Source organism: Camellia sinensis, chromosome 14, assembly GCF_055761805.1.
Source record: "Camellia sinensis isolate YWXY chromosome 14, ASM5576180v1, whole genome shotgun sequence".
Taxonomy (NCBI): Eukaryota; Viridiplantae; Streptophyta; class Magnoliopsida; order Ericales; family Theaceae; genus Camellia; species Camellia sinensis.
Genome location: NC_138974.1, coordinates 93861852 through 93879293, shown reverse-complemented (window position 1 = coordinate 93879293; position 17442 = coordinate 93861852). Strand labels below are relative to the sequence as shown.

At 34.2% G+C, this 17442-nt stretch overlaps 3 protein-coding genes across 4 annotated transcripts in view; all 3 read right to left on the bottom strand.

Moving 5' to 3' along the window:
• Positions 1-2560: 2560 nt before the first annotated feature.
• LOC114308903 (casparian strip membrane protein 3) lies at positions 2561-4083 on the bottom strand. Its single transcript, XM_028254604.2, has 3 exons — positions 3665-4083; positions 3046-3169; positions 2561-2947 (listed from the first exon to the last, which is right to left on the bottom strand). The coding sequence occupies exons 1-3, from the start codon at positions 3949-3951 to the stop codon at positions 2732-2734; spliced, it is 627 nt and encodes a 208-aa protein (XP_028110405.2). The 5' UTR covers positions 3952-4083; the 3' UTR covers positions 2561-2731.
• A 1124-nt stretch (positions 4084-5207) lies between these two features.
• LOC114308904 (mitochondrial fission protein ELM1) lies at positions 5208-16881 on the bottom strand. 2 transcript variants are annotated; one of them, XM_028254605.2, is made up of 10 exons: positions 15602-16881; positions 13019-13257; positions 10554-10650; positions 9711-9860; positions 9471-9597; positions 7930-8042; positions 7779-7842; positions 7580-7673; positions 7388-7496; positions 5208-5641 (listed from the first exon to the last, which is right to left on the bottom strand). In XM_028254605.2, the coding sequence occupies exons 1-10, from the start codon at positions 15785-15787 to the stop codon at positions 5540-5542; spliced, it is 1281 nt and encodes a 426-aa protein (XP_028110406.2). In that variant the 5' UTR covers positions 15788-16881; the 3' UTR covers positions 5208-5539. The 2 variants fall into 2 exon arrangements, with proteins under 2 accessions (XP_028110406.2, XP_028110407.2); XM_028254606.2 differs by lacking the exon at positions 5208-5641 and adding an exon at positions 5856-6356 and having other exon boundaries at positions 15602-16372.
• The window catches only part of LOC114308905 (vesicle-associated membrane protein 714), a 37169-nt gene continuing 36563 nt past the window's right edge, over positions 16837-17442 (bottom strand). The window contains exon 6 of the transcript XR_014350995.1: positions 16837-17414. The gene's annotated coding sequence lies outside the window, so the exon portion shown is untranslated. The remainder of the gene's footprint in view (positions 17415-17442) is intronic.

Here is a 17442-nt window from a genome sequence, read left to right as displayed (position 1 = left end):
TAATAGTTTTTAATAATGCTAAAATTTTATTTCAATTAATAATTCAGATAATTTTTTTATTATATAGGCGAACAATTAAAAATTTCAATTTTTTAATTAATTTTATTAAATAAAAATTCTGATAAGGAAATATTTATAATTTTCCAAACCACATGGGACAATTCGTATTTTAACAAAACTCAAGATATGTATTTGTAATTTACCCATATTTTTAGTATATACTATTAATATATTAAAAGTATTTATTAGCACTTGTTTAAAATTTTTAATTTTTTTATTATAATTATTCTTTAAAATAAAATTACTTTAAAAGATATCATTTAATGAGACATCTTCCTACTAAAGAAAAACTAATACTCTACAATATTATTTACTCATCCACTCCCTCACCTCTACCTCTAGTTATATGTGTTCTACCTTTTTGAACCCTTAACTTGTTACTCTTCATAACTAACTAACATAAACCCTAAACATGTTATGTTTCATAACCATCTTAAATCCTGAATGCACCTTTTCAGCACTATCGTAAACCTTCTAGAATCAAAAATCTTGAACTAGAAAACTCTTTTTAAATCCAACGTATTACTCTTCATCAATTATTTCACCATACAGAGCAATATAAGACAATGACAACAATTCTGATGAAGCTGGCCTTCCATTAGTAAGTTTATTATCTTGTATTAACATCTTCGGTTATTTTCAATCATTGTTATTAAATGGTGACATGCTCCATATTATTGATTGGCACGTGCACATGGTCACATGGTATTTTAGAAATACTGAATGGAGAATTTTTTATTTTTATTTTTATTTTTATTTTTTTTTAACTGGCGTTACAGAGAAAGGTGGGAATTGATATTAGGGGGAGGGGGAAATGGGGCTTGGTTTTAAGTTGAGAGTTAAATGGCCATGTGACGAAAGACTTTGCTCTTAATGTCTGGTCACTGAATTCAACTAAGTATTTTATGGGGATAGCCTTATGCACATGTTGAAGCCAATTGAACTATATAGTGTACCCTTTCATGTTTTCTTCTCGTTGTAGTTGTTTTAGCGCTTCTTAAATTCTTCAACCCTATCACAATAGGCTTTCATTTTTTCACCTTAGACTTCAAATTTTCCACTAGGTTGCTTATCTACTAAAATGGAGAGTCATTATGGATACATGCTTAATTCCTCATTTCTTTTTTTTCTTTTTTTGAGGACTGCTTAATTCCTCATAGTTGTTGCTGGTTGTAACCTAGCTACGATTGCTTCATATACTTGGCTTCCTTGCCATAAATGCTTCTTTTTTTCCATCGTTGTTTTTATTATGTATATACATGATATTAAATGCAAAAATAGCTTTCTTTTTTGAGGTGTCTTAGGGAATTGTCTAGCTTGCCTAATGGTCGAGTCACTACTGCCCTTTAGCTGCCAAGGACAAGTCTTAAATGCTTGCAAGGAGAAGTGGAAATTCAACTCTTTGAAGTTGCTAATCTAACAACTATTAACTTTAGGCAATAAAAATAAAAATAAAAAAAGGAAACTCCTTACCTCATGCCTTGTTTTTCAATTATTTGGTGTTTTGGAAAGTTGGTAAAAAGCTGACTTTTTTATTTTTTGACTTTTTTGGTAGCTTTTTTGGCTAAAAAAAACTAAAAAAACCAAAAAGCTGGCTTTTTTAGCTTATTGCCAAAAGACTCCTATATATTTTAGTCAAAAAGTTTTAAAAGTCACTATAAATTATTGCATCACTTTTTCTACTTTTCTAAACATTTTTTCATAAAAAATTAAAAAATTACTAAAATAACCTGTTTCCAAGACCAGTCTTCCAAACATTTTAAGACTTATGTAAAATCTGCTTGAGAGGCTAGTCGATCAAGACCACAATCAAATGCGCTTGGAAATATGATGTAGCCTTCTTGCTGATGTTGTCATAGCAGAAGCCAATTTTTCCATCCTGGGTAAGTACTCAACCTTGCTCGACGCTCGCCTAGTATGACATTGCACTCCATCTTCTTCTCTAATCAACATCGAGCTTAGAACAGTCAAGGATACTTCAAGAAACAAAAATAGATCTTCTCATGGCTTCATTCAGGAGAGCAACAATGGGGAACTAAGATATGTTTCTTCACATTTCTTTTGTCCACTCAAAGGTCTTTTTGAGCATTCCAAAGAAGGGTAAGCATTTGTGAGTCGTACAAGGTACATATGAATATGTCAAAGGTAATTACTCTTTCAATCAACTGTTGAACATCTTTGCTACTCTTTTGAGTACAGCTTGGATTTTTCCCGGGTTCGCCTCAATTCTCCTTATGTTACCATAACGTTAATGTTATGCCTTAAAATTCAATATAAGATATGTGCTCGGTACAATTTTGTAAAATAATTTTTATCATTTAATTATTAACAAGGACAAGTTTTGTTGTCAAGTTTAATTTGTTTCTTTTCTTTTCTTTTTTTAATTATTTATTTATATGATAATTAAACTGATTAGTCAACATAGAAAAAAAGAGCATAGTAAATTTGTTTTCTTTTCAGAAAAACATGAAATAAAAATCAAAAAGAAAAAAGAGACTGATACACAACAAATACACAATTTTGATTATGTTGAGCACACAAATAAAGCAAACCAAATTACACAATTGCCCCACCCATGCCATGCATCCTCCCACCCCAACTTATGAAACAGAATATGATACAATACAAGTTCACAATGCCATATGAGATTATGCATATATATGCCCCTTTCTTAATGCCTTTTGAGGGCCACAGCAGACAACATAACCAGAAAAATGAAGATGGCTGCTGCAATGAAAGATGCCACCACGGCTCCGCTGACGCTCTGACAAAAGTCGCCGAATTGCTGACAAATTGGGTTCCAATTTGCGTTGGTATTACCGCTATGTGCTAAGTACACGATGGAGGCTGCAGCGGCAGCTGCAGCTGTGATGAGAGCCACCATCACCTGAAATGTTAATAATATGTTTTTCACAAGTCAACTAATGTTTAGAGAGAAAATTAATGGAGTTTGAGAAGTTTTTAGGTTTTGTAGTGCTCACTCACCGTGTCGAAGATGATGAGGAGGAGCCTCACTCCTGTTAAATGGGGGCGAACAATGCCAACTATGGAGAAGGGTAGGGAGAGGACGAGGTATCCGCTCGCTACTGCATTCGCGATCACGAAGAACCTACAACCACACAAAACAAACAGAAAACTGCTAGTCTTCCAGAATTTTTTTACGGAATCACTTATCTGAATGACATGATGGTGATCCTTTTGTAAATAAAAGACAACTTGATGGGTTGTTAATTTTAAAGTGATCTTCACACTAATTTTGTTTTAGTCACTCATGTTAGGGGGTACTTCTCACATTAATTAAAAGTCTGGTTTATCTACTCTTGAGTAGACAAATTATGAAGTTTAACTTGTACTAACCAATTGCTCAGACACTTCTATGTTAAAATCATGCACTTAAATAACTCCCTGTCCACACAGCTTGCAAAATCTAAAGCAAAAATGTTACAGTTTTTCAACTTGCATAGAGGCTCATTACAGAATCGGACACAACTCCTTCACATAAAATGGTGAGACCCAGTATTATATGAGACGATTGTGTCTAATTTTGTTATCGGTATCTGTATTTCTAAAGTTTTTTAAAATGTTAAAAGTGAATGGTACGTACTGAAAAGCAGGAAGGTCGTCATAGCTAGCTTGGAACTGGAAGAACTGTGTGAAGAAAGGAAGGGTTTGGTCAGTAGTCCCCATAGTAGTAGTGGCAGCCAAAGCAGCTGCAATGGCACAAAGCCTCAGAATGAAGTCGAAAATGGCGACCCCTCTCTTCCATCCCCCTGCTTGTGTAGCTTTCGTAGTAACTACCATTGCCGGAACAGTGGCAGCAGCTTTACCTCTGGTAGACGTGGATTCTGGAATATGGATTGTCGTTTCATCGCTGCTCTTCGTTGCCTCCATGGGAATGGGATTTCTAATCAAATGAAAACAAGAATGGGAATGAGAAGAGTAGCGCTGCTGAAGATAACTGAGAGCTACATGAAATATTGGATTGTTGGGATGAGAGTTATATAGGGTGTTTGAAGAAGAGAGAGTTTGTTGCTTGGTGGGTTAGTTTTTTTTTTTGTGATGGTTTGGATGATGTTGTAGAGAATAGAGAGGAGTTGTTGCCAACTTGCTCCACTTTGGAGAAAGACAAAGCATTTCTTGCATCAATATGTTATGAAAGAGCACTACCTATTTTTTCTTTTTGATGCACTTTGGCAACTGAAATGTTAACAACAAATTACATATAATAGTTCTGATTTGTGATGTGCAAAGTCTTCTTTCCTATAGAATGGTTCCAACCACTCCAAATAAAAACTTTTAGTGAGTGTCAATGGAACAGTTAAAATTAAATCAATTTCCACAATTCTAAAAATTTAGGAATTAAATTGAATCATGGCAAACCAAATCCGAACTAAACCACAAAAAAATGGTTCTATTTTACTGTTCTGAGCTCAAAATGTAATCAGTGTATCCATGCTATATAGTTCAATAAAAAAAATAATTTAACCTATATGAACATTCCAAAACTATATAAGGATACTTAAAATTTTTATAATCCTCCAAATCAACTTTTATAAAATGTGTAAAAATACACATCAAATTATTCATATACTAGGTACTACGCTGATGGCCTTGTACGCTCTCCAATGGTTAGTGTAGTAACGAGTGAAAAAAAAAATCTAATAATATAAAGTGTAAAAATCTATAAATGGGAAATTTAATTTTTTTTAGCTTAATCCAGAAATTGAATCATAATCAACCGTTCTTGATAACTTGACACCAAAGCCTCACAATCCTTTTAAAAACTGAACCAATCCTTTTAAAAACTGAACCAAATTGTACGATTTCAACCGGTCCAGATCAATTTACTGGTTCGACAAGTTTTTTTTTTTTGGGAACAAACCTAGAAACTTGTTCAAAACCTTGAGGGCCTGTTTGGGTCTTTTGTATATTTAAATTGCCAAACACTTTCCAGCTTCTTACATGATCTCCCTACTGCAAATTCCTCTGTATCACCTTGCTTTTGAAGCTATAATGTTCAGTAACTATATACCAAATCCTTACTTCAGACGGGTGCTATGAAGAACACACACAAGGAAAACAAAATTTTACGAATATGAATACTACAAAAACAAGAAATACACTAATTTGAAAACACAGAACAAAAATGAGAAATTTGTCTTTCATTTCATAGGATTCACATGACAAAACTGAATAATTCTTTCCCAAAAAATACTCATGCTTTTACACTATTGAATACAAGCGTACCTCTTCCTATTTTTACAAGCCAAATATATTATGCCGCTGAAATTTATTTTACACACCTCAAAACCCCCAAACGGGAAAAAAGAATTAACCAATATGCTTATCATGTATATGATCAATTTGCTATGTAACTCAGTGTTAACCAGACATGCTTTTGAGCAAAGAACACTATAAATACAAGACATCTAAAACAACAGACTCTGCATTAAAAAAGAAAAAGAAAAAGAGCGGTTCTCTATGGCCGCAATCTCCATCCACGCTCTGCAAGTGCTTCATGAACCCTATTGGCTGCTTCAGCAGTGTCATTTAAGGGAGGGTAGCTCCAGCTTTCTGACATCTGAATATTTTACATAAGAGAAATGTTACTTATAATAATTGGTAAAAACAAAATCCAACTATTTCAAGATTATTGGTGTAAAAGGAAGGAGAACTGGCCAACAAGACCTTTGCAATTTGCATCTAGCATAAGTACCTACAAATGTATTTCTACAAGCGTTACCTCAACATTTTTAACCAGAAAAATGAATTTTAATTTCAAAAGAGAAAATAAATAAATAAAACACTGGATGATTCTATATACACACCACGTATAATTCAATACACACCATTACTTAGTACACACAAAATAATTTTTAGGGTTCACAAATATATTAGTTCACACCTTAACTTTCCATTACTAACCCTATATTAACACACCACTAGCTATTTGAATACACACCATTACACACACCAAAAACTCTTCATCTTCATCACTACACACAACACAAACCCCAAAATCTTTAAAACAGAGACCAACAAAGACCATCTTCGTCGGTCTTAATCTCCATCGCCGACCTCCATCTTCGCCGGCGTTGATCTCTATAGTCGGTGTTGAACTCTCGTCGTCTCGTCGTTTTAGATCACTGATTAGTGTTCATTCGTCCTCCATCTTCGCCGTTCATCTTCATTGTCGGTCTTGAACTCTCGTCGCTCATCGTCATTTCAAATTCATCAATTTCATCATGTTTATAAATACAGAGTTGAACAAACTTAATGTGTTCAAAATTTTATATCTGTACAATGAATAAAAATTTAATTTATTTTAACCGAACTAACTTAAAATATTCAATTTTTTATGTATAAAAATTTAATATTTGGTCAATCTTAATAATTTGAGCAAAATTGTTTTGTTCAGATATGAATAATTGGACATTGTTTAAAAGTTCAACTATGGTTATTCGAACACGACGAACAAACTTCCCAACATATGAACGAGATAATAAAAAACCATAAAATGAAGTCATAAATTAACATTTTCAATGTTCAAATCAACGTTTTCAATATTTATATCTGAACCAACCATTTCAGTGTCATCCATTATGTGCAAATCTTCAAAACTGATTTATTTCAATAATCTTAAATCGTAAATCTTCAAAGACAATAATGTTTTGAGTTTGAAAAATAAGTATAATGGAGAAGAAAATGAAGTGAGCTAATTGATAATGAATGATATCATTAGTGTATGTTAATAGTGAAGATGATGAAGAAATACAATGTTTATATGTTAAACCCTAAACTCTATAGGAATGATGGTGTGTGAAGAGTATTTTGTGTTTTTAAATATAAAATTTTTGAATGGGTAGAATACACCTCATGCTGTCCTTAATGGTCATTTTATTGGAGGATATTATTGGAATATAAATTTAATCTATTAATGATGTATACTGAAAGTATTAGTAATGTGTAAATAGAATCACCCTAAAACACTGCATCCAGACTTTTAGTTCATCTATTTAGTGACATCACAGTTGGGAACCATTCTGAAGATTGGGTAGGTCAAACACAAATAGGTCCCACTCGTTTTTTCCTTTTCTTTTCTAATTGTAGGACAAACATTGTAACGGGGGATAGAAAAAATGATATGGAGATACATAAAGGTTTCAGGGGTGAATCCAAACCTTAATCCATAAAGAAAGACAGCAAGATACACAGGTCCAAAGAGGGAAAAAATTATTAGGTATACACGTCTTTGTTAATAAAATATCCTTATACCATTTTTTTAAATATGAAGTTTGGGACAAAAATTAACAGGTGTTTAACTTACATCCTCAAGACCAGTAAACGGCCGCACCAGACCTCGTTCCCTCAGAGATTTATGGAACTCCACAAACTTCCAGGTACAACGTTCAGCTCCAATGACATACACAGGCTTCCTGCACAAAACAAAATTTTACTAAATAATATGAATACAGTAAGTCAAAATGAAAACCACCCAGGAAATTCTCCTCAAACATACCCGGTGCTGCAAGCTTCACTCAACATACTGACAGAATCAGCCGTAATGACAAAAGCATCAGCCCAAGCTAAATGGCCCATGTGCGGATTTGGTTCTGAAAAAGAAACATAAATAATCAATGGATCATTTTCCAGAATTAGTTACACATTACCCGTCACTTTTAAATTGAAGAAAGAAAAAAAAAACAAACATAAATTACCTTCACAATTCCAGATATAAACTTTAGGATGGTTTCCAAGTTCTTTCAGTATAATGTTGGAAATCTGTTGATAAGACCAGAAAAAAATAAATAACATAGAACCAAGGACTAATTGGAAATGTATAAGAAAAACTGTACAATGGTGTAATACCTTCTCAGGTGTTCTCCTTGTGAAAGATATTCTTACACTCCCGCAGCTCACTAGAACATTTTGCAGAGAGGTTGTCAACTGCTTTGCAAGGTCCACACCATATCGACAATGGCCTACAGCAAAATTTAAGAAAATATATGAACTATGAAAAATTCTGTGTATACATGGATGTCCAATGAAACATCAAAGAAAGTGTAAAAGTTGAGGTCTTATTTCAACTTGTCTGAAATAAGAAAAACATTCAGTCAGAACTTCCATATATTTTAATTAATCAAAAGAGTCAGTAACAAATATTCCTTTCAAAATCAGACCCTTTGAAGCATCAGTGTAAATTTACGATAAATATGACAATTGTACTTAACAATACTCACTTTCAAGATATTATTTCAAACTCCGCCAGAAGCAAATGATGCCGAAGTTTACCTTCCTTTCTAATTGTAACAAAGATCTAATCATGGGATTTTCACTCAGTCTTCAATGACGACTTGAACCAAAATAGTTCTTTCAGGTTAAGAGACAATTATTCAGTATAAATGCCCTGAGTTTAGCTCTCAACTCTAATACATATGCATATTTCACTATTTTACAATTTTGTTGCATTATCTAAAATGCAATTATTTTGTGTATGATATCATGATATTTAAGTGATGGAATATATGGATTTTTAGTTTTAATTAGAGTGGTAATGCTTTTTCTCATTACATTTGAATAGACTATTCATACATACACAGACACAGTGCTGAGATAAGTTGCAATATACACCAATATCTTACACTTCCCCATATTTGAACATGCACCATTTAAGACCTTGAAAGGGAACTCGAGTAATCAAATCTTGACAGAGATCATCAAGACATGCAATGGAAAATATTTCTTTGGGGTAAGCAGTTAAACCAAGGAACACTTGGACAATAATGGTCACTCCCCCACCCAACCTTCCGCGGGGTGGTGCTCTATATACACACAAGAACACACATATATAATGATCCATGACTGCTGAACCTGCTGTTCTGGTTCACCGAATTGAGTAACTAAGCTCATTTAACCATTTCCCAACCCAGATAATCAAACAAAAAAGTTACGTTCTTCTAATTAAATTTTAAATCCAAGAGAAATTACTAGAGTTAAAACATGTAACAAGCCATCCATTTCTTGGTATTCTTCGCATCGAAATATTAAGCTGGACAAAGCAACTCCATAGCTCAAGTATCTTCACATTTCCACTCTAAACTGATCAATCATTGATCGTAAGAAATAAGCTATGACACCCAGCTTTCTGTAAATTAGCCTATACAAGGACTAATATGTACTATTGAAACTGTGACAACTGTGATATTATGCCTTGACCTGTACTTGGGTACCAATGTCAGTGAGAAGGAAATTTTCAACAAACCAAGAATCCAAAATAACTACTATTTTAGCAAGAAAACCAATTCAAAATGCGTACAGAAATTAAAATCAATAAACAACCACCAAAAATTAACATCCAAAAGCAAAATCTCAGTAGGGTAAATCTAACATTAATATAGGAAAAAAATTACTTGTAGGTCCTCCAATGTTAACCACGAGTAAGGGCTTTGGCAGAGGTGCAAACTCATCATGCCAGGCATTAGCTGCACTCCGCAGTGCAGCAAAATCAACTTGATGAAGAGCTCCTACAGTGCGGACCTGGGACACGAAAAACATTCAGCAGGTTACAGAACTAAAATTCACTTAAAAAGGAAAAGCTTCTCATATAGAAAAACCCATTTTAGTGAGTGATTAATAGTCAAGAGATATACCACATGCCTATCAGGAGCTTCGCGTGGAGTTATCCACTTGTGGAGAAACAGAGGAACCTGCTCTTGTGCATGAGCAGTCAAAGGATAATAATCATGATGAGGAGTGATGACCATGTCAAATCTTTCTAAATGGGTCCTTGGGTGTTGAATCTGAAACCAAAATTTGCAAAAGAAGAGCAAAAGTAACATATTTATTTTGACATTAAATAAAAAGATACTCTAGAAGTCAAAACACAGCCCGCATCACAGCAGTTGGCACAGATGTGCATAAAGTTGAATTCACAGGTACGCACCTAACCTTCGAAAAAAAGATTCACTTTCATTTTAAAATCAGTACATTATTTCAAAATAAAGTTATCCATCAGCATGCAATTAAAAATTTTAGTTCCCTAATAAGCCCCTGAATATGTATTAACAACAAAAAAAATAAGGTTTTGGCAGACAACAAAAGGCCTCCAGCTCTAGTTTTGGGGCTGTTTGGTGCAGCTTATGGAGCTGCTTATAGCATTTTCATTTTGGAAATTTGTGGAGTGGGAAGCAAGGGGAGAGGTGCTTTTAAATTCTGACCCTTTGGCATGATGCACGATCAACTACAACAGTAAAAGGAAGAAACCACATATGCATTAGACACTATTCAGTGCACCATGAGTTAAACATGCCTAGGATGTATGTATCATATTCATAATATAAAGGAAAGCAAACAGCAAGGCCATTAAAACAAACTTTGACCATTCAAATCAGCCAGTGGTCTCAATATTTGCTAGTTTGCTAACATAAAATGTGCACATGGCTGCTGTAAACAATAGGCAACTAAGAATAGAGAAAGTGAAAGACAATGTAGACCTGAACAACAAACACAATTTCAGATGCTAATCTCTTTATGGCACTTGCAACTGATATGGTATCTCTACCTGACGCAACCACCAGTAAAGGGCCGTCCCTGAACGAAGTTACATGATCATTATCAGAGAGCCAATTAAGTTTACAACAAATTAGGAAAAAAACATTTTTTCATTAGCTATACTGCTATAAATGCATTTCAAATTAGAAGATAGAACCATTGTGTTTGGTTAAATAAAATGCTAATCAGCAGAGCAGTTCCTTCAATTTCTGCGTCCCAAATAAGAATCAGAGTACCACGCAAAATATGATGTCACAAGAAGTATAGTTGCTGAAAACCAAGCGAGACATAACATAAATATAACAACAAAAGTAATTCTATTATCTCTCTCATTAAATTGTATTTGGGAAGGTTATGACAAGTGAACTCACCTTTACATATATACATATATATATAGTATGTCTGCTATTCAGGCACTTGACAACCCCATATCAGCCTCAGCTGCAAATCAACCATCTTTTTTGTATATTTAACTTAACAAATGGTGGGTCATTACAAACTCCATCCCTCCTCTCCTTTATCCACTACAGACGCCATGTGAAAATCAACCCATGCCAAACATGAGTAAATTTCTAGATTGATAGGATTCAAAATTTAAATACTGGTCCAATATTTCACGAGGAGGATATTTTACTTGACTGAGACAACTCAGAACCTCCTCTTTTGTCTATTGGTGTTTGTACAAGTGTTGATATTGTTACACCACCAACTCATGGAGATCAAATTGTTGAAGTTATGACTTATGAGGAGTCCAAATATAGGTTTCCCTCTAGGCGATTATCAGTAATACTTCATTGGGATGCAAGCAACTGTAATGCTATCTGGATTGAGATAGTACTACGGTCATACAGCATCTAGCTTGAGCAAGTGTTGCTCCAGCATGTGCAACACCTCTTGGACAATTGCATTAGTCAGACAGTTTGATGTGCATAAGCAATTAGCACATATTACCAATATATTTAAGGCGAATGGAGCACCATTAGTACTTCAATTAATTAGTCAACAATGGCTACTTTTTGACTCATAGGCTCTTTTGGTTTTCATTTCAATCATAAAATTCTTGAGATCTCTTATTAACTAGTTAACCAAATTCTTGTTTGCAGAAGTATCAACTCTCCATTTTCCACAATATTTCTTCAATATGGAAGGAGTAACAACCCACATATCTAAATATGCTATTTCTGTTAGTTTTCATGTGTACTAAAACCTTGGCACCACCTGCATTGCATTTCCATATTCATCAAATTGGTCCATTTATTAAAAAAGCAAAGTGCACATTATATGTTATTTGTCATAATCCTGAATAGTAATCATCATAAAAAGTTACAACTACAAACGTTTATTTGGTTTTTCGAACCATTTTTCCGTAGTGTATGAAATCTTAGTTGTAAATATATCTCTCTACACTCACAAACATTTTTAAGCTTTGTTATCAAAATCTTACGATTTGTGATTCAATTCGCAATTTTTGCAAAATCGATACGAATCTATGGGTGAATCTATTTTGGAAATGAATCTCTAGTGAATCACACGATTCACAATCAATTGACTTTTTACGATTCATGCAATTTTTGAAATTATTGCATCCGACATATTTTCAACTCTTTTTTTCTCCATCTTTTTAGTGAAAATGACATAATACAACTTCTAATAGCGTTTAACACCAAAATAGCCAACATATATACATGATTTATTGTTATTTTAGTGATCATGGAGTTTTTAATAGGATCCAATTAGATTCAGTCAGACCTAACATATTTTTAACTTTTCTTCTCATTTGTTTTCCTTTTAAAAAATCATAATATATCTTCTAAAGATATTTAAAATTAAAGTTACGCTATGAATTATTTATTGCTATTTTATTAAATTGAATATTACATGTGTGAGGTCAGTTATACTTTCTAAAATGATTTAGGCTTTAAAATAAAAGATTCTAAATAATTCTTTCTTATTATTTGCTCACTGTTACTTAGAAAAGTATATATGCTTATTGTCCAAATATCAACATTGTTCTTAATTATTGTTACTTTGGAAATTGACAGTTTGTCTATTTGGTTATTATCTTTATTAAGAATGGTTGATAAGAAATATCTAAAAAAGAAAAAAGATAAGATGGTAATCTTACATAAAAACCTTTGTCAGTTTCTTGCTTATTAAACTACGTGATTATTATTCAAAATAACATTTTCATTGATTTAAGTCTAGATATTTTATATTCATAAGACATATTTAACATCTAAATGTGTACATATATGTTTTTAAATAATTTAGAAAAAGTGACTGATCTTTACGATTCACGATTGATTCAATTCGCGATTCAGTACGAATCCATTTCGATTCACAATACGAATCCCGATTTGACAACTATGGTTTAAGTATGGTAGATGCAAGGAGAGGAAGAACATACTTCTCAAAAGTCTCATGAGCCATGGTCACAATCTTCTTGACATCAGCTTCTAAGACAGATGATAAGCCCACACTGCCACCATTTTCGATAGGCCGAGAGACAAGTTTCTTCCCTCTGCCAGCTAACGAAATTCGCGAGTAACCATAAATCTGCCTGATGATGTAATCTAACTTTTTGTGGAGAGAAACTGGGAGCCAGTGAAGCCACTCATTGACTCCTCCTCTTGGCCTTGTAACCCGCTGTAGATGACATAATAAGTATGTGAAACAAGCTTACTAGAGTCCAGACACGACTAAATAATCGAAGATTACAGCTCCTAAAAGTTTCCCTGTAACATATTGGAAGATACATCTATTGACTCAAAATTGGAATACATCATGGTCAAACATACTATTACATTTTGTTCATAAAATTTAAACAGAACTTTCTATTCTTAAAATCAATCTCCACCTCCCAAAAAACTGGAAAAAGAAAAGGTACAACAAAGAAAACTCTCAGAAATTGTGATCAACATTTCCACACACATTTGTGCAACACATGAACACACACATACAGAAAGCAAGAATGTGTGTGTGTGTGTGTGTGTGTGTGTGTGTGTGTGTGTGTGTGAGAGAGAGAGAGAGAGAGAGAGAGAGAGAGAGAGAGAGAGAGAGGTTGTAGAATGATGAATGTGATGAGACCTCGAATGTCAATAAATAAAATATCTTAATCAACTCCACAAGTGCCTTCCATAGTACCCAACTATATTGGAGTTGGTTGAACGAATTCAGTTTTGCTTTCTGCTCTATCCCAGCCAAAAGATTCAAGCACATATGGCCACATAGACTATAACCAGAAGATCATGTCAAGACGAGAATGCGTCATAGCCTTCCTAAAATGCATTATATAGTCAAGCAAATATCTGAAGTGCATATTAGTATCAACCAAATACTCCTAAATTTTTTAGTCAAACAAATGTCCGAAGTGCATATTAGTATAAACCAATTAATAGTTGGCAACTTGTGTGCAAAAGAGATTTCAAATGTTCCTATGAGCTTCAACTGATGTAACCATCCACCGTTGTAGTTTAATTCCATAATGCAACATGAAGCTAGCAGGACAGCACATTCACATTTTACAAAGGTGAGTTAGAGCACGTTTAGCTAAAATGAGTCAAATGACATGCTATAAGGCGATCAAACACCAATAAAAGGAGACTACTACGAAAATTCCATTCTTAGTTCCCTTCTGCACAATTCTGTCCTCCCCATAAATAGACTCACCCACCCGCATATAGCACAAAATGTCTCAACTAACACCACCTCCCAATCCCATAATGCTCTACAAAACACACGTGCCCACACCATTTGTGTAGCAGATAGAGTCCCACATTCCTCTATTAAAAAACCTTCTTTGTTCACCACAATCCTCCCATAGAAACCTAGGAAAACTTCCCCAAAAAGGCCTGTAACCACACCCTCTTGCCAAAAATTCACTTTTTACCCACTCCCCACTCTAAAGCATGTAAGCTTAGAAAAATTCTCCCTCACCTTCATAATGATCTTCCACAAACCCACCCAAGGCTTTATCATATTCAATCAGAAGTGTTTAGGCACCCGACTACATGGTCGAACCACAACCACATTCGACAACAGATCAATTGTCCGATTTTGAATTTCAAAACCCTCCTCTTTTTCCCAATGTTCTTCCAACCCTACCTACCATTTGAACTCAGGTGCCTCCAGTGATTGACCCTTATGCACCTCCATCTCTGTCCATTTTGGCATCCCCCTCTTATATTCATTCTACACACCACACATAGACTGACCTCCTCTCGCACTAGGATTTCTAACTTCACCGGACCCACTTCAATAACCACCAAAGTCAGAATTCAATCACCACTTCCATCAGTGCAGAATCTGGTTCATTAGAAGTGAGCTCTGGTGGTTGTTGCCTCATCAACTCTAATGTAGCCACTGCAAAAGTCCCAATTAATCTGAAAGTCACCTCATCCCACAAGTGTTGAGACAAGCATATCAAATACATCCACACCTCTTGTGCATCATCCTTCGTCCTGTAACACAAGCCCATCAGTAAAATTGTTTCATGCCTAATATCCTCTGAGCTTCCTTAGCGGAAATAGAAAATACATCCCGGTAAGGTTACATACACGAATCCCGTCAATACTCCTTTATCGCTTATCCACCTACGTCTACATCCGAAAGGACTCTAATAAACGCTTCTCCCTCCCACTCGACCATTGCCTTCCAAGATTAGGGTTCCACTTCCTTCAGGCTATCTCAGTTCCGAACCTGAACCCGAACCCCCACTATGCATATTTCAAGGCAATAACATCAAAATTCAACAGAAATTGATGCAAACAAATTGAATTTCAACATATAAATACACATTACTGAATTTATTTATAATAATAACTCACCAAACCGTTCCTGATTTCCCACTCAATAACTCACTACACAATACAGCCAAATATCTTTGGGAAAAAAAAGAGAGGTTAATTTCTGAACAGAAAATCAATTAAGAAAAAAGGAAAAGTGAGAAGATTTTCCTAGCAACCAAACACAAGAAAGAAACAGAACTCACGTATAGCGTTTGTTTCTCGGAGAGGCCGAGGGCGCGAATAAGGCCGATGCTTTGGTTCTCGGAAGCAGGAAAACCGTTGCCGATGACGACGGCGCGTCTGATGACGCCGTAAACGCCGCCTTCGAAGATGTCAGGCAAGCCCTGGATGGGGCTTCCGGGAGGTTCGGGAAGCCTGATTGGCTTCATCTACTTACCTTGTCTAACCAAAACCCTCCAACCAAAAAAACAAATAAAATCCAAATCGAATTGGATTCAAGTCAATTCGAGAAAAATATAGATATAGATATAGGAATATATGTATGTGCTGTTTGGATTTGGAGGGTTTCTGTGAAGAAGAAGAAGAAGAAGAAGAAGAAGAAGAAGACTGTAGCAGGGCGTAAACGAGGGAGCTTGAATTGCTGTACAAGTTCGGTATTTTTTGAGAGAAAGGGAGACAGTTGCGTCTGTGAGATGGGCTGCTTCTCTGAGACAAACTGAGGGAAATTCCTCCACACACTAAGGCTCGTTTGGGAAGTAACGTTTTTACTAAAAAAAAAAAAAAATTAAAAAGCTAACAATTTATATTAAAAAAATTAAGTTTTTTTTTAGGACAAATTTGTCGAATTAATTATTTTTATTTGGAAGTTAAGTTTTAAATTAACTGTATAATTTTGGAAAATCAGTGCCGAAATCCCCAAACTGAAAAACATAAAAAAACAAAAATAAAAACAAGAGTTTTATGGCAATGGAGTGCACAGAGATTTGGAAATGGTAAATGCAATAACAAAATAGAAATATGTCTCATCTTTAACAATATTTTGAAGGATTTTTAATGGAGGTTCAATAAGGTCTTCAATGGAGGACTTTGTCCTCACTTCACACCGTGGTCTTGAATGATCTTCACCTGGGTCTACAAATTGGAAGTAAGGTCACTCAATAAGTGTGTGGAAATGAGAGTTGAGTAGTGTATGTACAATGATTATAAGTGAAGGGTATAATTGTAACTTTCAGTGTGTAGATTGAGAAAATTAATTAATAATCAAATTAATAAGTGTGTGTACTGAAAGAAGATGTGCACTGAGATAATTAAATGTGTAGAAATAAAGGCTATGTTTGGTGTAGCTCTGGAATCCTAGTTCCACCCTCATACGCGAAGCCTTTGTTTAGATGGAGTTTTCAAAAACTGATTCTAACATCACATTTCAAAACACCTTTCACAACACGTTTGGTAGAGTTCCTCCCAGTGAGTTTTCAAATTTTTTTGGGTTTACCCGGTTGTCCGGCCGGTTAACTGAAACAGTACTTTTTTTTTTTTTTTTTTTGCAATTTGTCAATCGCCACCTGTTATTTGGAAATATATATATATATATATATATTTGATATTTTTAAATATAGAAATTATTTTTTTAGACTAAAATGACAAATTATTTTTTTGAATTGAATTCCAAAAGAGTGTGGTTATGAGTTTTGAGTTGAATTTTCAATAGAGTTTTGAGTTGTGTGTTTGATTATGAGTTATAAGTTTTGAAATTAAGTTTTGAAAACTCTTTCAAAATTCATAACCAAACAAATTTTTTCTTTTTATATGTCACATCAAAAACTCAAAACTCAATTGAAAAATCTTTTCAAAACTCATAATCAAACAAATTTTCTCTTTTCAAATCATAATTCCAACACTCACAAACTTAAAATACAACTTTATTTTCAAATCATAATTTTAAAGTTCTACTGAATGCAACTAAAATTTTCCAAATTGAAAATGGTTATGTGATTTGGAACTTATCTGGATTGATTTGTCATCCTTGATTGTTTGGCCATCTCCAATCCTTTAAATCTGTCATTAAATTTAAATTTAATAAAAA